General features: G+C 66.9%; 2 protein-coding genes across 11 annotated transcripts in view; one reads left to right on the forward strand and one right to left on the reverse strand.

Annotated features, from left to right (window-relative positions):
- Nucleotides 1-14,853, forward strand: part of BAIAP2 (BAR/IMD domain containing adaptor protein 2) — a 62,793-nt gene extending 47,940 nt beyond the window's left edge. The window contains exons 7-16 of one of the 5 annotated variants that reach the window (XR_006964800.1): nucleotides 1,189-1,341; nucleotides 3,716-3,931; nucleotides 4,077-4,278; nucleotides 4,869-5,070; nucleotides 6,048-6,116; nucleotides 6,518-6,680; nucleotides 8,332-8,366; nucleotides 10,824-10,871; nucleotides 11,930-13,693; nucleotides 14,503-14,587. Coding sequence is in view for 4 of the 5 variants with exons in the window: in XM_047093997.1 (XP_046949953.1) it covers nucleotides 1,189-1,341; nucleotides 3,716-3,931; nucleotides 4,077-4,278; nucleotides 4,869-5,070; nucleotides 6,048-6,116; nucleotides 6,518-6,680; nucleotides 8,332-8,366; nucleotides 14,503-14,572 (1,110 nt within the window). In the remaining variant the exon portion in view is untranslated. Of the gene's footprint in view, nucleotides 1-1,188; nucleotides 1,342-3,715; nucleotides 3,932-4,076; nucleotides 4,279-4,868; nucleotides 5,071-6,047; nucleotides 6,117-6,517; nucleotides 6,681-8,331; nucleotides 8,367-8,896; nucleotides 10,488-10,823; nucleotides 10,872-11,929 lie in introns of those variants that run through there. The other 4 variants (XM_047093999.1, XM_047094000.1, XM_047093997.1 and 1 more) reach the window with 4 other exon arrangements.
- Nucleotides 14,854-15,887: 1,034 nt separating this feature from the next.
- AATK (apoptosis associated tyrosine kinase) overlaps nucleotides 15,888-18,193 on the reverse strand; it is a 32,077-nt gene continuing 29,771 nt past the window's right edge. For all 6 annotated transcript variants that reach the window (XM_047094129.1, XM_047094132.1, XM_047094130.1 and 3 more), the window contains 2 exons: nucleotides 17,949-18,134; nucleotides 15,888-16,950 (listed from right to left, as the gene is read on the reverse strand). In XM_047094129.1, coding sequence (XP_046950085.1) covers nucleotides 16,910-16,950; nucleotides 17,949-18,134 — 227 coding nt within the window. In that variant the 3' untranslated portion in view covers nucleotides 15,888-16,909. The remainder of the gene's footprint in view (nucleotides 16,951-17,948; nucleotides 18,135-18,193) is intronic.

Consider the following 18,193-nt stretch of genomic DNA (forward strand, 5'->3'; position numbering starts at 1 on the left):
GGCCATTTGGAGGGCTGAGGCCTACTCCTCAGGGCTGTGGCCTCCGTGGGGCCGGGGGCGACGGGCTGCCCATTTTGAGGCCCATTTAAGCTGCCCTCGGCGTGGTGAGGTGGGCGGTCTGCGGGGCAGAGGGAACAGGCCCCTGGGTTTTGGTGGCCCGGACAGGCAGGCCTTGTCGTGGGGCGCCGTGGCTCCCACACGCTGGCCGAGCCACGCCCACAGGCCGGTCCTTGCCCCCCCCACACCCCCCACCCCCCCAGCTGAGCGAGGCTGGGAAGGGAGGCGGCGGCGGGAACAGCCTGTTCTGCTCACCTCCTCCGGTCGCCCACGTCCGCTCAGCACCGCCTACCCTCTCTGAGTCAGAGCCCGGCGGGGGAGGCGCCCCTGGAGGCCGGGCTGGCCCCTGCCACAGGTGGGGCTGCTCCAGGAAAGACCCCCGGGGGCTACAGAGACCCCTGCAGGGCAGCAGCGTGGCCGCGCCCCCCCTCCCCCGCCCCCGGGAGCAGAGGAAGGGAGCTGGAAGGGACTTCTGCAGCCGAGAAGGGGCTCCCTTCGGAAAGAGCCCAGACCCCAGAGACCCCAACGCACGGACGCCCTGGAGAGGGCGCTGCGAACCCTGGCGGTGTGCGTCTGGGTGCTCCTGCCTCCCTGTGACGGCTGCCTGCGGTCCTGAGGGTGCTTTGTTTCTGGAAGTTTCCAGCAAAATCAGAATGTTCCCGTGCGCCCCAGCATCAAGCAGTGTCTCCTGCGTCCCCTGCCCACCCCCGCAGGGCCTGGGTGTCTCCTGCGCTCGCTGCCCACCTCTGCGGGGTTGGGTGTGGATTAGTCATTCTTGTGCACACAGTGCCCGGTGCGCTTTCCCGCTCCGCTGTCAGGGTGGCTTTAGATGCTCGGAATCAGCACCCACAGGAGGTGCCACACTGCCACCGGGTCCCACCGTGTGATCCGCCAGCACGGTCCCCACGTGTATGGCTGCTGGGGCACTGAGGGGACGGGTCGGCGAGACACAAGCTCCTGGGGGACAGAGGTGCAGTGGGCTGGGGGGCGGCCCTGGTGTCACTTCTGTCCTCACCCTCTTGGCTCGAGTGAGCTGTGGCCAAACCCCAGCAGTGGGCCGGTGGGAGGTGCCTCCGCCCCTAGCTGAGCCTGACCCTGTGCCGTCCCCCCACGCTCTCTCCTGCCCCCCAGTACATTGACGCCATCAGCAACAAGCAGGGCGAGCTGGAGAACTACGTGTCGGACGGCTACAAGACCGCGCTCACCGAGGAGAGAAGGAGGTTCTGCTTCCTGGTGGAGAAGCAGTGTGCCGTGGCCAAGAACTCCGCCGCCTACCACTCCAAGGTGGGGCTGCTCGCGGCGCAGGGGCAGGGTCCTCGTGGGCTCAAGCGGACCGGCTCCCTGGCAGACATCGGGGGCCTGTCCGCCCGAGAGCTGTGATGACAGTAATTCTGTGCATTGAGGCTGTCCCCAGGGACAGCGTTCCAGTCAGAAAATCCCCAGGGTAAAGGCTGCAGACGTCTTGAGGCCTTTCTCAGAAACTGCCAGCCGCTCCAAAGGGTCTCCTCTGAGGAGGGCTAGGTCCTCGGGGAGGGCTACGGTGTGGGGAACTGCAGGCGAGCATTGCGCTGGGGGCTGGCGAGCCCCAGAGGCCACAGCCCCCCACCCCCCGCCCCCCCCCAGGAAGAGGCAGATTCAGAGGAGCCCCCGTTCATAGTCCTTAATTCAGAGCCGGGGTGGGGACATATCTGTCCACTGGAACATTCCAGAGCATTCCAAGAGCTCAACCGGTGTGGTGAGAAACCCCAGTTCACATCCTTTTCCCACAAAGGTGCCTGTGGGGCAGCAGGGTCAATGCACATTCACACACGTGTGCCGCATCTAAGACCTGCCCTCTGGTCCCCGCAGCCCGGGCAGGGAGGAGGTAGACGCCCCCCTCTGCCTGCCCGGGCCTACGCGAGGGCCTGTGCGCAGGTGCAAGGCAAGTACGGCGAAGAGAGCTGGCGAAGAGAGCCGTGTCCCCTGTGGGAGCTGGGAAGGCTCCCCCGGGGCAGCCTCGCCAGCAGGCTTTCCAGAGCAGGGGGGCCACCCCGGCCTCACTCCAGGCTGCGCTGTGGCGGACGTGTGCGCCCTCTGGTGGCGGTCTGGCGGTGTGGCAGGTCAGGGAGAGCGCGGGGACGGAGGGCAGGAAAGCCACGGTCCCCGGGGAGCTGGACCCAGCCCTCCCTAGCGGGTTTAGAGAGGCACAGAGGTTGGGGTACCAGGGCAGGACCTCCCAGGCGCTTCCCAGTAGCAGGCCACCGGGTGCCTCCTACAGACAGAGCTGTTGTCACCGGTTGGGAGCCCCAGCTGGCCAGCCATCTTAGCTGTGGAGCCCTTCTGAGGGTCACACGCTGGGCCTGGGGTTGCCCCCATTGGTGCCAGGCCCCTGTTGGCCCGCCTTGTCACCGCCACCCAGAGCTGTCACCCGTTTATGTCAGCCGGGGTCCAGAAGCACTTTGGGCTTGTGGTGGTCCCACGCAGCAGCAGCCCCAGATGTGTGAGCCAACAGACAGCCATGTTCAGTCAAACTTTATTTGTGAATCACCCGGCCAGCCCTCAGGCCTTGGCCCGCGGGTCCCTGGTTCAAACCAGCAGGCGGTGGAGGGCAGGATCTGCTCACAGGGGCCATTTTCCAGCTTCCTCCAGCTCACCCCACAGACGCCCCCTCCCTCCCAGACACAGGTCAGAAGTGGGAGGGCGAGTGGGGAGAGGCAGTGACGACAGCTGCTTCGTAGGTCTCGGAGACAGCCGTTGCCCTGAGCTGAGGTGCTCCTCACAGAGCTCCGGGCTCTGCATGGGACTCAGCTTATGGCGTCGGCTGCGGGTCAGGTGGCCCATAGCGGCCACAGTGGCCCCCCGGCCCTGGACCTGCCCGTGTATTAGGCACAAGGCCCCAGGTGGGCTACAGGGAGCCACAGGCTGCTGGCTGTCCCTCCCATGCTGGGACTCCTCACTACACCGTCCTCACTACTCCTCACTACTCCATCCTTTGTTAGGGCCCTGCATTGTGGGGCTGGCTGGGCCCCGGGCACACCCCGGTGCACACCAAAGGGACATCTGGGCTCTTGGGCCCCTGGGTGCGGGGGCAGGAACACCTAGCACCCTGCGTCTCCCAAGTGCCGCCGGACGGGACCCTGCCTTCCGCATCCTCCCCGTAGCCTGGCGTGACTGCAGCTAGGCCCTGGGTGCTCTGTCCCTTTGCCATCACGGCTCCCGCCCTGTCCTTTTACCACCTGGTTTCTGGCCCTGGGGTACCCCGGGGTGACACTCTTCCCGGGACTTCACGGTTGCCCGTGGAGGCTCTGCCCATTTCGTGCCTGAGTGTGAGCCGCTGTCCCTCTTTCTTTCTTTGGGGGTCCCTGCCCCGGTCGGACCTTGGTTTCATCTCAGCGCCAGTGGCCCCTTCAGTACACGGCTCACTGCAGCGTACCAGCCTCTCTCCCGGGTTGGGGTCAGGGACTCACAGGCGGCCCATCTGGCTGTGAGTCACCACCTGGTGAAGAGCAGCCCTTAGCCTTAGACAGGTGACCCCACCTGGGGTGGGACGCGTCTCCAGGGGGCCGCGTCCAAGGTGAGCGCGGCCCGGCGGGGCGCCACCCCCCCCGCCCCGCCCCCGCGTGTGCCCAGCCACAAGCCTGCGGCCGGCCCTGACCCCTCCCTGCTTCCTCTGCTCCAGGGCAAGGAGCTGCTGGCACAGAAGCTGCCTCTGTGGCAACAGGCCTGCGCCGACCCCAACAAGATCCCGGAGCGCGCGGTGCAGCTGATGGCCAGCAGCAACGGCTCCGTCCTCCCCAGCGCCTTGTCGGCCTCCAAGTCCAGCCTGGTCATCTCAGACCCCATTCCGGGGGCCAAGCCTCTGCCGGTGCCCCCTGAGCTGGCCCCGTTTGTGGGGGTGAGTCCACAGCTTCCTGGGTGTGAGAAGACGGCCCCCACCCCTTGCACCTGGGGCGCCCTCACCAGGGTGAGGGGTCTCCACGCCGGCCTCACCTGACCGGGCCCTCCCGTGACGCCGCCCCCCCCCCCCCCCTTCTCAACAGCGGCTGTCCGCCCAGGAGAGCGCGCCCGTCATGAATGGCGTCTCGGGCCCTGATGGCGAGGACTACAGCCCCTGGGCCGACCGCAAGGCCGCCCAGCCTAAGGCCTCGTCCCCACCACAGTCACAGAGCAAGCTGAGCGACTCCTACTCCAACACGCTCCCCGTGCGCAAGAGCGTGACTCCGAAAAACAGCTACGCTGCCAGTAAGGGCTCGGACGTGTCCCTGGCTGTACCGCGCCCGCGGGGAGGTGGGGAAGGTCTCCAGAACCCCGGGCGCGTGTGCTCCTGTGCAGCACCCCTGGGCCCGCTTGGAGATACCGTCCTGGGCCCTCGGGCTTCGCCCGGCCCTCCTCGTTGTCTCTGGCAAGCCGCAGGCCGTGACCGCGATAGGTGGGGCCGTGCCAGGACGCCATCGGCTCAGCCTGTGATGGCAGCATGCGGGTGATGTCCGACCGGGCTGTGATGGACAGTGGGATGCCCCCACCCCTGCTACTGCCCGGGTCCCTGGACTGCGCCTCCCCGTCCTGTGGCCGGCGGCCTGCCCCTTCCCCCAGCCCGTGAGCGCCTCCCGATGACGGATGGGAGAGCTGAGGCCAGGCTCCGGCCCGGAATCCCTGCAGCTGGTGGGCGGCGGTCCGTGGCTGGATCCTTGCCGAGTCTCTGTCCAGATGGTCCTGGAGGCTGGCGAGCGTCCCCTCCAGGCCCACCTGGGGCCTTCTAGCATCTCGCCGCCAGGCGGCTGAGCCGGCAGGCGTGCGGTCAGTCCCCTCACTCCTGCCCTGTCGTCCCGCAGCTGAGACCAAGACCCTGCCCCGCTCCAGCTCCATGGCAGCCGGCCTGGAGCGCAACGGCCGCATGCGAGTGAAAGCCATCTTCTCCCACGCGGCCGGGGACAACAGCACCCTGCTGAGCTTCAAGGAGGGCGACCTCATCACCCTGCTAGTGCCCGAGGCCCGTGACGGCTGGCACTACGGGGAGAGCGAGAAGACAAAAATGTAAGTGTCCGTAGGCCGGGCCGCCCCCCCCCCCGCCAGCCGTCGGGGCCTCTCGGGCGGCCGGGACTCCGATGAGCTCAGGGACACCCCCTCCTGACCCTGCAGCCTCCAGAGGTCCTGGTGGCTCCGGCTCCTTCCCAGCCTGATTATCCCGCCGTGGGCCTTCAGTCGGAAAATCTTTGTGGCGCAGACGTGACCGCGTCTCAGAACCACAGCCTCCCGTCTCTTGCCAGCCCGTCACCCTGACTGCCCACGTCACCCACTTGGCCCGGGGCCCCGCACACGCACACCGCGGCCCGTCTGGCGCCTTCCCTGCTGTTGGGTGTACGGCTTCCCAGTTGGCCGTCAGCCCCAAAGCCTTCTGCTGTCCCCAAGTCCGTTTCGATCAGCCTTTGTGCTGGGGTTCTAGAAGCCACACGGTCACGTTCTGGGAGCTGCGTCCTCACGGCCTCACTGAGCACATCGTGCAGAGGCTGCACCAACATCTCACATTCACTGCGCCTCAGGACCGCCTGGCCGGGTGCTGCCCCTTCCCCACCCCCCCACCCCACTGTCATCCAGATGTTTCTGGATGCGGCTGTCGGTGGCGTGGGAGGCTCCCATCCCGGAGCAGAGTCAGCCCTGACGTTTCGTCGGCCCCCAGGCAGCCACACCATCTTGGGAGGGGGCAATGAGGAACAGGGAAATCGGTAGGGAGCCTCAGTCCCGGGCACGGTACCCGTCTCCCCCCGCCAGACAGCTTCTCGGGTGTCGGCGCCCCCGCTCAGCGTGGCTGTCTGTGGCTGTGTGGCCAGAGACCAGCCCTGCCCAGGGGTCCCCAGCCTCCCGTCCAGTGGCTCGTATGAGCTCCCTCTGCAGACGGTCGCAGCCCGGCAGGGACCCTGGGGGCCGGAACCCCTCGCCCCCCCAGCCCCCCCCCCCCGCCCCCATGCTGGCGGCCCGGCCCTGGAGCCCTCTCACCCGGCCTTGTCTTCCAGGCGGGGCTGGTTTCCGTTCTCCTACACCCGGGTTCTGGACAGCGACGGCAGCGACAGGTTGCACATGAGGTGAGTGTGCCGGCCCCGGCCGCTGGCCCCTCGCTCCACAGAGGCTGCCGTGAGAGCAGGGCACTGCGGGGGCACCTCTGCGGGCGGCCCCCGCTCTCTGCTCACGGTGCTGCCCCCACGGCCCGCACGGAAGTGTTTGAGGCTCCTGGGGTGTGTGGGTGCAGGGTGCTCTGTGAGGAGGGTCTGCGGGCCTCGGGGGTCACCCGGCGCTGGGTGGGGCGGGGGTCGCCGAGGGGCTCACGGGCTGCGGGACGTCCCTCCCGCCGCCCCTCCGGGCCCCGTCCACCGACTCAGGGAGGCCGAGGCCTCCGTAGGGGGCCCAAGGGAGGCGGGGGAGGTGGAGGGCCAGAGGGGGGCCGGGGCGGCCGGGCCCCTAAGCACCACCCCCTCTCCCCCCACAGCCTGCAGCAGGGAAAGAGCAGCAGCACGGGCAACCTCCTGGACAAGGAGGAGCTGGCACTGCCACCGCCCGACTACGGCACGTCCTCGCGTGCCTTCCCTGCCCAGACGGCCGGCACCTTCAAGCAGAGGCCCTACAGCGTGGCTGTGCCTGCCTTCTCCCAGGTGAGTGCCACAGCAGGGTGGAGGGGGGCCCGAAGGGGCGACCAGCAGGCACCCTCTACAGACGCGGGGCTCTGATGAAGGCACGGCGGCCCCTCTGCCTGCCCTTCCCTCCGCCGGGGCGGTGGTGGCGGCCATGACGCTGCCCCGGACCCCAACTCTCGGGAGGAGCCTGGGTGTCGGCGAGGAGCCCCCTCTTCGAGGCTGTCGGGCTTCGGCGGTCGTGGGTCCATGTGGATGTGAGCACCTGCACTTGAGACCTGTGCTGTGGCCGGAACCTTTCCGTGTGCGTCTGGGTCTCTGGAGACAGGACCAGGCACTCATGCCCAGGCCGCCCAGGCCAGAGGCAGGAGGGCAAGGCCTGGGTCCCTTGTAGAGCCCGTGGAGGGCGTGATGTTGGTCTCAAAGCCCAGGTGGGACTGGGGTGTGGCTGTGGAGGGTACTGCTGGGACCCCCACCGCTCTGTCTGGGGAGGCTCACAGGGTTGGAGGAGCCCAAGGCTTCTAGAACATTTGCTGTGGCTGTGGTGGGAACAGGGGCCAGCAATGCGTTCTGGGTCCTGAGGTCCAGGATTGAGCCCCAGCTTAAGGGTCGGCGCGCCCCCATCCCCCTCGCCCCGGACAGCAGCAGGGAGGAGAAGAAAAGTTTTTCTAAGATCTGGGCAGCATGAGTGAAAACCAAGGATCTGGGTCGACGGAGGCTGTGGTGAGCGGTGTCACGGGTGGGTGGGGCCCAAGAAGGGCCGCGCCCAGCCCCGTCCCGAGCGGCCTCGCCCCTGTGAGGGGGGTATAACTGTCACGAGCTGGGCGAGGTTGTTGCCCTCGAGAAGCTCACTGTCGCACAGCGAGAACGTGTAGTTTGAGATTAGGTGGTGGGAAGCGCCAGACTGGGGAGGTGTGGCTAAGGCCCTTGGATGGAACCTTCCAGAGAAGGTGAGACTGGGGCTGGCGCTCAGGGAGAGGCCGATCCAGCCTGGGAGAGGCGTGGCACCCCGGAGTCACCAGGCCAGCCTGCCCCATGCGGCCCCACCTGGGCCCCCCCCCCCCCCCACACACACACAGCTGGCTGGGCCCAGGCGGGTGTGGCCCTGCTCCTCCCACCTCCTGCTCTCTGGGTGTGGTTTTGGCCCTGAGACAGCTAACACCCCTTGACGGCCCTAGGCCAGGCGGCAGAGATGTGGTGGCTGACCAGCCCCCGTCCCTCAGCCCCACACCCCCGAGGCCAGAAGCCACAGCCGGTGTCTGGGTCGCTTTCCTGCCCAGCCATCACCCCTCCCCGCAAGTGGCACCGGTTCCGTCCCTGGCGCGGCCCCGCTACCTGCCCAGAGGCTTCCACGCAGCCCCAGCCTCACCTGCCTTGGTGCTCCTATTAGGTAACCTGCAGGTGTCCCGGGGCCCCGGCCCACTCACCTCAGGAGTCGCGTGTGGGAGGGACCAGCACCTGGACTGTCTGTGTGTGCCCGTGAGCGTGAGCTCATGTGATCCCGTGATCTGCCGCTGACCAGATGAGGAAATGCCCCCACGCGCTTGGGAGGTCACCGCTGTGCACGTAGGAGGGGCCCTCCGTGCCCTCGGCTACGGGCAGCGCCTTGCCCTGCAGACCCCACTTCACCCCCAGAACCCCCAGCCTGACCTGTGTTGCTGTTTCTCCCCAGGGTCTAGACGACTACGGAGCGCGGGCTGTGAGCAGGTAAGGGGCTTTCATGCGTGTCCTGGGGCGCTGGCGTGGGGGGAGCTGGCCCCTCTCACGGGCCCTCCGGGGCCTGCTCCGCGAGATCGGGCTGCGGACTGTGGAGGCCCCTCTCCGGGGCCTCTCTGAGCCACGGGGGTCGGCGGGGCAGTCGCGCACGATCCTGGGAGGTCGCCTTCATGCTCTCACCCCTGGGTCGGTGGGAGCGGGCCCTCCACCGCGGGAGCCTACCTGCTTCTGTGCCCACCACGACCCCTGAGCTCCCGGCCTTCCAGGAAGCCCCTCAGCCGGGTTCTGTCGCGCCCCCCTCTTCCTTCCCGGTGGCCAGGCCTGCGTCGGCCAGCAGGGTGCGGCCCGCCCCTGGGCTCATCTCCCCAGAACCAGCCCAGGCCATCCCGTCCCCCCAGCCTGGGCTCGGCCCGCGTCCCGCCTTTCCTCCAGGGCCGGGCAGCCGGCCGACCCCGAACCGTGGGCAGAGCCGCGGCAAGAGAGGCGTGCGGCCTGGCAGTGTCCTGTGCTTTGTCCCACAGCGGCAGCGGCACGCTGGTGTCCACAGTGTGAGGACGCTGACCACGGGCGGCCGCCGCTCGGAAGAGTCCCCCCCATCTGTGTGGTCTCCATCGGTTCCCTCCTCTGCTCTCGTTGGTTTGTTCTCGGGTTGTTTTTCTTTCCCACCTGCCCTCTCCCCGCCTTTTGGTTGGTGACCCCAGACTCTGAGATCCCCCAGGGTCCATGGTGCTGCCCCACCTCTGCTCCCCGTGTTTACACGCCCCCGCCCCCGTGTGCCCGCCGGGCAGGAGCTGCCGGCGGGGCAGCGGGGGCAGGGCGTCCTTGCCTCTGCTCCGCGTCTGCCGTGTTCACGATGCACTGTCCCCTTTTGAAGGCTCACCACGAGCCAAGTCTAAAGTTTGAAGAAAAAGAAAAATCTAAAAAAAAAAAAAAAAAAAAAAAGACAAGAAAAGACAAGAAAAAAAAGAAAAAAAGCAAAGAAAAACCGGAAAAGGACTCTTCCTTCCTGAACCACAAAAACATATGCATGGACTCCGCTGTACGTACTGTTATTCTGCACCTGACTCCCCCAGCGGACGCTGGCATCTGCCAGGAAAGGGAAGGTGCCGGGAGCTCCCGGAGGTCGCGGCCCCGCGGGCGCCCTTCCGAGGGCCGCGCGCACCCACGGAGGGGCTCGTGCCCGGCTCGGGGGGCCTCCTGAGGAAGCTGGCCGCTCCTGTGAGGGAGGCCACGGCCCCCGGCCCCCACCCGGCCCAGCAGGCCGGGCCCCTGAGCGCTTCCTTCTCCTCGGCCACCGTCGGAGGGTGTACAGAGTCCAGAGCGAGGGCGTGTGGCCTCCCCCGGCGCACGGGCGGGGCGGGGGGTCGGGAGCAGGCGCCGCCCGGCCACACTCGGACATTCCAAAGACCTCCAGAGACCACCCCCACCCCCACGTGTCCTGGAAACCGCTTCACAGCCTCGTGAGGGAGTCTCGGCCCCCAGGCTGCACCGGGCAGGGTGCCAGGGTGCGGGGCTGGCCCCGGGCAGGGCGGCTTTGGGCCCCCCCCGCCCGCCCGCGCCCGCCGCCTGGGGGAAGCGGGCGGTCCCCGCCCCCCCGACCTCCCCGAACACTCTCGTCTTTTTGTGTGTCTTGCTGACCAGAAACAGACACGCTGGGCTCAGTGGCCTCTTCACACCCCGAGTCTGGGAAGTGAGCGAGGGCACCGCCCCGCTTGGCCCTTCCGCCGAGGGAGCCCCTGTGAAGCTGTGGACGCTCCTTTTTCTGATGTGATTTAACAAAACCCTCCGCCCGCTCTCGTGTGGACTAGTGTTTGTGAGAGAAGCCGCTCGAGACACAGACGGACCCGTTTTCTATTTGAGGAAAAAACAAAGCCAGAACATGGACCCGTGTGAACAGCCTTCCGTGTTGGTGTTCTCGTTTTGCTCACAGCTCTCAAATCCAGGGGATTCCATGCTCAATGGATGAATGTAGACACAAAACTGCAAAACTTGTATGAACATGTAAAGTGCTGAAAATATTTTTCCTGTTTTCTTTCCTCTTTTTTTTTTTTTTTTAAACTCTGAATTGTGCCCTGTACCGCAGTCGTTTGAATAAAAGTTTTATTTATTGCATTGAGCTTGGTGTGGTGCCTCCTTCCAGGTCCACCGCGTGGGATCGGGGCCGCGCGCGGGGCCCGGCCGCCTCGGCCGGCCGGCCTCCACGGAGCGACCGAGGCGCGCCCCTCTCGGGTCCTGGGCCGCGTGGTCGGGTCGGGGGGGGGGGGGCACCTGCCCGCCGGCTCGCCCCTCTGTTCCCGGCAGCCACGGGACAGCGCTGTCCCCCGCGGCCGGGTCTCGTGCTCCTGGCGGGTCCTCTGGCCCCAGGTGTCTCCCCACGTCCCCCTCGGGGGACGCAGACCCCTTTTCCGCACCCACCTGCCCCAACTGAGCCCTTGTGTTTCCTTGCAGCGCCGATGTGGAAGTGGCCAGGTTCTGAGCCGCCCCTGACTAGAGTTAGTAAGTTGCCCGGCTTTCTCACGCTGGCCGGTCTGCCTTCCCAGCGGCTCTGCAGACCCCGCGGCCTCGGCCCTGGCGGGCGGGGACGGGGCACGGGGGTCTGCCGAGCCTGCCTCTGCTCTGGGCTCTGGGCTTTCGCTTCCCCTTGGATTGCTCCTCGGGCTCTGGGACTCGCTGCCTCTGTCTGGAAGCTTGTGGGCCTGACTGGCTGCCCCCGCTGCACCCCGGTGCCCACGGCACCTCCCTGCACCGCTGGCCTGGTCCGGCCCCGGCCCTCTGCCTCGGTTTCTCTCTACGGGGCGCTTCGGCCACAATCAGGGTGAAGCCCGGTGATCGGCTGTGAGGCCAGCTCTGGGCTCCTTTGGCTGAGCGTCCCCTCGGGCCGCGCCTGTGGGTGTGGGTGTGGGTGTGGGTGTGAGCCCGGCCTGGCCGGCTCCCTGGTTGATGAGCCCTGCAGCCCCTCGGGGGCTGGGGAGATCTGGGTGGGCCTCGGGGACGGTGCCATGGCTCGTGCCCGCATGAGGGCCTCAGGCACGCCGGAGCAGGAGCACGTGCCTGGGCCGCTGGGGCAGGTGGATATACGGTGGCCCTGGTGCCCGCTCTGCCCAGACTCGCATGTGCCCCAAGGGGCGCCAGGAGGCTGCGCCAGGCTTTCTAGATCGGGCCTGCACCACCACGTGTGGGTGCCCTTGTGGGCCTGCTACAGCCAATCCTGTGACGGCCCCTTCCTCTCCGCCCTGGGACAGCCAGCACCCTGGGCCCCGGGCCTCGGTCAGGGTGGCGGTGCCGCCCATCTGTCTCTGCCCCCGCCACCCCGGGACACTGGCACCTGCGTCCTTTGTAGCAGATGGTGCTCACTGGACCCCACTGGGCACCAGTGACGTGGCCCCTCCAAGGGCAGTGGCTGCTCCCAACGGGTCCTGGACTCCCTCTCCTTTCACTGTGTCTGAGCTACAGTGTGAGGAGTTTCTGGAAGATTCTGGAGACCAGTGCTCCTGGAATTTGAGGACGGGCAGGGTGAAAATGCCTTCGCTGCCTCTAGGTTCCCCTTCTTCCAGGATGCAGAGAGGCTTCCGTTTCCACCCCCCCCCCCGACGCCCCACCTCTGCCCCTGCTGCCCCCATCGCTCTGAGCTGCAGGCCTGGCCTCCGCCTGGGACCACGTCCCCCGGTGTGGGCACGGTGGGCATCGGCACAGCGCCACCAGCCAGCTTCCCAGCCGCAGAATCAGCCTGGCTCCAAGATGCGACTGGGGGCGGGGTCCCAAAAGCCCCCTGGGTCGGTCAAAGCACCCTGACTAAGCCTGCCTGAGGTGTGGCCCTGGGGGAACCCAACGACAAGGATCCGATCCCAGAAGGGCCGAAGTCCTGAAGGCATGGCAACCACTTTGGTCTCAGAGGAGGAAGTTCAGGAGGAAGTGGAAATGCACCCCGGCCGCTCCCTCGCTCTGCTCCAGGATCACCGAAGGACGGAAACCGTACCCTGTAAGGAGACGCGGCTGTTCCCAGCTGACCCGGTTCTCGCTCAGTTGATGGATTCGGAACAATTACAGGCGACTCCCTAAACCCTCGGCATAGCGCTTCCCTCGAGATTGGAACGGAAAGGCGCTCGGCCCTCCTCAGGCTGCAGGGTTTGCAGGCGGGGGCTGTGGGCTCAGGACCCCGCGATGCCCCCAAAGGCTGCCCCTTGAATGCAGCGCCGGACCCGCCGGGGGCTTCAGCCTGCCCTGCCTGCGGGAGGAGCCTGGACGGCTCCCGTGGCCTCTGCTCGGTTCCGTCCGCTGAGCTTGCTTACGTCTTGGTGGTTTGCTGCCGGGCGTCCACCCCTGGCAAGCACCCCAAGCGGGGACAAATGTCCCCGGGGCCAGGGTCTGAACTTAGTCCTGTTTTGCCATCTTGGTGTTGACCCGCCCAGGGTCGCACCGACACCCTCCCGTTCTTCCCAGAAGGTGGCAGGCACCCTAGACGGCCCCACCCAGGGGCCTCTGGTCGGGGCTGGGCTGGGCGCGGCTGCAGGGGGAGGCCGGGGGCGTCTTCAGCCCGCAGTGTTGATGGTGCGTGCTCCCCGCTCACCCTGTTTGGGGGAAGATGAAGAAAGTGGGGCTCAGAGGCCAGACACCGTCTTGCGGGGAGGCCTGTCTGGCTGTGCTGCTGCCCCGACCCACCTGGCCTGACCCCTCTGTACTGGCTCCAGCCAGCACAGGAGCTGCCCTCCCTCCCCGGGCTTAGGGCCTGAGCTCCGTCCTCGGCTCGGTCCCCAACTCCAGATGAACAAGATTGGCCGAGTTCCAGCCCCCCAGGGCATCTGCCTTGACCCGGGCTGGGAACAGCCAAGGCCCGGAGCCTTCCTTCAGAACCAGAGTCTAGGCAAGGTGGCAGTCAGGGCACGGGCCACCGCCCTGTCCTGGGGGCGGATGTCACTGGTCACAGGAGACTTGGTCTTGGGAGCTTCCAGGCGGCCAGAAAGCTGAAACTCGTCTGTACGCGTCAGCGGAACAGAGCGCATGGAGGAGCCCGAGGCCCCACGTGGGGCTGCAAGCGGCCTCGAAGCCGGGGGTCGATGACTCAGAGGACAGTCGTAAGCAGTGTGCCCACACGGGACTCTCAGCCATCATCCCGGAGACGGAGGCAGAGACCTCATTCGCCAAGAAGTTAGCTAGTGTCTGCGGCTGCTCCTCTTAAAAGTTCAGTCCCAAGTGTCTCAGTTTTTTAGAAAACACAGGGAGGTGCCCCCGCCCCACGCGCTCTCCCTGGGCACTGGACAGAGCGCCTGCCCGCCCCGTGGACACCAGCCCAGCTGCGCCAGAGGCGACTCCGGCCCCAGGTAACGGCTGCAGAGCCGAGCGCTTCGCCGGGAGTGCGGTCCTGTCCGTGCCGGCCCTCCGTGTCCCACGTGCCATCTGTGCCGTCACCCCCAGCCCGCTGTCCCGTGCTGTCCCTGCCCAGGCGGGTCCTCCGGGCCGGGTGCCGGCGTCCGCTGTGCTCATCTCGTCCCATCTCCACCTCTTGTCTGGCGCGTCCATCTGTCCGTCAGCTGTGGCCTCGGGGGTCACCCCCCGGGTGACAGGTGGCTGAGCCCTCGTCCACCCCTGCTGGCCTCCTTGCTGCCAGTGTGCGTGCACCCCCGTGTGTCGTCTTGGCGTGGGGCGGGTCTGCACCCAGCCACCTTCTGGGAGCCCGGGACGCATGGGCCGGGTTTGTGTGCGCTGAACTGTCTGTGTCTGTCGATGGCGTGTCTTTAAAAATGGGTCCGCCGCTGCCCTTGGGCCGATGGGAGGCGCCTCCTTGGCCTTGTGGGGCGGCTCACGAAACCTGGATGCAGGCCCGTTCAGGGCTCACTCAGGTTGCAGAGAAGGAACCATCCTGTGGCTCGGTGGCCCCACGGCCCCCACCCGCCCCGTGAGGGTTGACGGCCGCAGATGGGGCGCACTGGCGGCCAGCGAGCGCCCTTCCCGGGCTCCCCCGAGCGGCCTCCATTGTCCACCTGCTCTGAGCTCAGAGGCTGGGCCATCGGGGTCCAGGCCGGTGCCATCCGCAGGGCTGGGGGCCCCCCGGGCGTAGGGCAGCCCAGGACGGCACTGCGCCCTCACAGTGCCCCTCCCACACTAAAACCCCCCTTCTCTCCTTTTTCAGGAATCCCTTCGCCAACGTCCAGCTGAAGCCGACAGTGACCAACGACAGGTCCGCCCCCCTCCTCAGCTGATGGCCAAGTCCCCACCGCCGCCCGCCAGGACCCTCCTGCCCTGCCCACGCACAGAACCTCTTTTGTAACAATCTGCGTGGTCCCCATTTAGAGAATTTTCTCCTTCACCCGCCTGGCTCTGCCCCCACTGGAGTCTGGCCTGGGCTGGACCCCGGCTGTCTTCGGAGGTGGCCCCCGGGCCATGGCTGAGGAGAGTGGGGCCGACAGTGGCCCCCGCTCGTGCAGGGAGGGACGCTCCACCAGCCCCACGTGTCTGGTCAATAAACAGGCTGCCCCACCCACACGTGCCCGCTCGTGCTCTGTCAGCCCCAGGGGGTGGGAGGCCTGGGACAGAGGACGTGGGAGAGGCCGCCACTGTCTTCGCGGCTCAGATTTATTCTGAGCCCTCGACCGTGGCTCTCCTGGGCCCCGCTCCCGCTGGCAGTGCTGGGGGACCCCTCCATGCCCCCCGCACTCCCGTCCAGAGCTGGCTGCTGGCCCCCAGCTCTCTTCCCTGTCCCTGGAGTGAACAGCAGGCCGCACGGCCGGGGACGCCCTCTGCGCCCCAGCTGCTTTGTGCAGAGATCCGCGTCGTTTATGTCTGTGGCTCAACTACAGCGCAGTGACTGGCCTTGGGGCCAGGCACCCCCAGCTGACAAGTTCCAGGCAGCAGTCACCCCTCCCCGGCCCTTGAAGGAGGGAGGGCCCTGGAGCCCTGCTCTGCCCAAAGCCTGTCCCTACCCCTACCCCTGTACCAGAAACGAAACGGGTCATGGGTGGGACACAGGCCTCTGGCCCCGCAGAAGCTGGAGACGAGCCCAGTGGGGTCGTAGAGCCCACGTTTGGGGTGGAGAAGCACAGAAGCCCTGGCTCCTCAGAAACCCTCTTACCTCACTCTTACCCTGCCCCCACCCCGTGCTCTGGAAAGGCCTTCGAAGGAGCTTCCCGTGGGGGAAGGGGCCTGCAGGCCCCCCACCTCGTTCTTACCTAGTCAGCACCAACTACAGAACAAGAAGGGAGGGCTGTTGGGGTCAGTCCCCTCCCCTGCTCTGTGCAGACCTCCACCGGAGGAGAGGTGGGGCCCAAGTCACTGTTCCCCCTCCACCAGGGTGCAGCAAGGACGGCCCGGGGCAGGCGTGGGGTGGGGGGGGAGGCAGGGGGGGACAGGGGGTAGGTAGCACCCTCCCGCACCCCACTGGCATTGGGCAGAAGGGACTACTGTGCCCTCCCAGGCAGAGCTGGCAGCCAGGCCCCACCCCAGCACCACCCGCCTCCCCACCCCCGCCCAGGGATTTATGCGCAAACCCCAAAAGAAAACACACGCTTAGCACGAAGGCTTGTTTTCTTAGCTTGATTTCTTTTAAAAAACAAACAAAAAAGGAACAAGGAAATCATGGCACCAGCATCCGAAGCCTCAGACTAATGAAAACAAAAAACACAAACCCAAAACAAGTCCCCCACCCCCACCCCCAAAGCAACAGTAAATCCGACATCTCTTTGGCAACAATAACTTAAAATCACCCCGCTTCCATTTGCTCAGACAACAGCAGTTACAAAAATACTCCCTGTGCTGCCCAGCCCCCCACTTCCCTCCCACCCGCACCCCCACCCCTGCAGGCAGGGCCCCTGACGCGGATCGTGGGGGCTGCCGGGCCAGGCTGGCCAGCCGCGGGCACCTCTAGAACAGGTGTGGCCGGAAGCCCCTATCTTTTGGGCCGCCCGCCTTGCCCCACCCGCCCAGGCTCCAGCCGTGGACTCAGACGGGAGCTGGCCCAGACAGGGAGGGAGGGTTTGCGGGTCCAGCTGAGTCACCGAAGGGAAATACAGCCACAGACTCTGAGGTAAGGGTGGCTGGGGACACACAAGCCCAGGGTCCTCTTCTTGCAAACCCAGAACCAGGCAGAAGGGGAGAAGGGGGCAGAGAGAGGCCGTCCCAGCGGGCCTGTGTCATTCACCACAGGAACTAGTGGGCAGGGCGTGCAAAGTCCCCCCCCCCCCCCCCGCCGGCCAAGAGCCGGTCCCCTGGCCTCAGAAGCCAAGCAGCCCGCTAGCAGAGTCACGGCGGAGGGGCAGCTGTACGGAGGGGACCTGCTCAGGCCTGAGGCTAGAGGGCATCCTCAGCAGCTAGCAACAAACCCATGTCCAGGAGAAGTCCTGCCCCTCCGGCAGCCCAGGACTGGCGCACACGGCCGGCCGAAGGAGGCCTCTTGTCCCGCCCTGCTCCGGGGCGCTGCATGGGGCACCGAGGCTCTGGAAGCTGCTGACGACCACCAACACCGAGGTCTCCACTCTCGGTCACCATCTTCGCTGCTGCCTGGAGCAGGACTGGCAGGAGCTCCAAGGGTGCCCGCCTGGGCCTCAAGCCTCTTTACAGCTGCCCCCGGCACCTGCTACAGGGCCTGGCAAACAGGTGTCACGTGAGTGTTCGGAGAGACAGCGGGGACAGAGATGCCTGAGAGGGCCCTGCCCTCTGGGCACAGCCGACAGAGTCCCCTGCCCCAGCACTCCCCCCTGACCTCCACCCTTGGCCTAGGGATCAATGACCACTGGGGCTGCCCCCCTCGGGCCCCTTCACCACAATGGGTCTGCCTATCCGTCTAGGTGGGAGCCGGACCCCTTCTCTTTCCACCACCTCACCAGGGCTCAGGCCCAACAAAGCTCATCCAACAAAGGAAATGCCCCGGCTCTTCCCCAGACGGACGGAGCCTGCCTGGGGACAGAGAGATCTCATTTCCTGGGTGGGCTTTCAGGGAAAGCTGGCAGGAATGCAAAAGAACTTGTCAGGCACATGGCGGGGGTCAACCTGGCAGGGACGAGCCCTCCTGGTCGGAGGCTGACCGAGGAATGGAGCCTGGAGGGAGGGGTGATCTGGGCACATTAGCCACAGTCATTTGTGTCTCCAGACAAGAGCCATCGGGTCTGATATGTTGCCAGGTCAGGGGGAGAGGGGCAGGCAGTGGATGAAGCACATCATGGGGGGGTGGGGGCGGAAGGGGCTGGGAAGGTCGTGATGGGAGAGGCTGCTGCCGGTTTGGGCGGCTAGGGTCAGGCAGAGGGCGAAGTGGGGGGCGCTCAGCGTCCAGCCTGGTGCCTCCAGAGAAGGGAGAAGAGGGCGAGGCCCAAGGGCCAGGTGGCATCCCATCTAGGCACCCAGAGAGGTGCTGGGCCAGCCGGGCGCGGGGCACTGCATCTCCCCAGAAGGCAGAGAGGCGAGGCCGAGGCCAAGGTGGCCAGGACAGACAGGCCTGGGCGTGACCCCGCCTCTCCCAGCCTCAGTTTCCCCGTCTGAAAACTGAGCTTGTCCAGAGCCTCGGCCCCTAGCAGGTAACCTCCCGGACGCCCTCTCCACTGTCCCGACTCCGTGTCCCCCCTCCCGCCAGCCCCGCCGCAGCCTCACCTCCCACGGACCCGGCGTCCGAGTCGGAGACGTGCGTAATGGAGAAGCGGGACGCGGGCGCAGGCGACACGGTGAAGCGCGAGAAGGGGCCGGGTGTGGTCTGCTTGGGAGGCGCGGCGGGAGCGGGCCGGGCGGCCTCCGGGGCCGGCGTCGGCGGGAAGCCGTCGTCCCACGCGAGCCCTCCACCTGCAGGCCGGCCGCCCGGTCACTCGCGTGGCGTGGTCCCGCCCACCCGCTACGTCACG

Source organism: Lynx rufus, unplaced genomic scaffold (assembly GCF_022079265.1).
Source record: "Lynx rufus isolate CCGP_SWC_20201006 ecotype Redwood Valley unplaced genomic scaffold, mLynRuf1.p SCAF_37, whole genome shotgun sequence".
In the NCBI taxonomy this organism is placed as follows: Eukaryota; Metazoa; Chordata; class Mammalia; order Carnivora; family Felidae; genus Lynx; species Lynx rufus.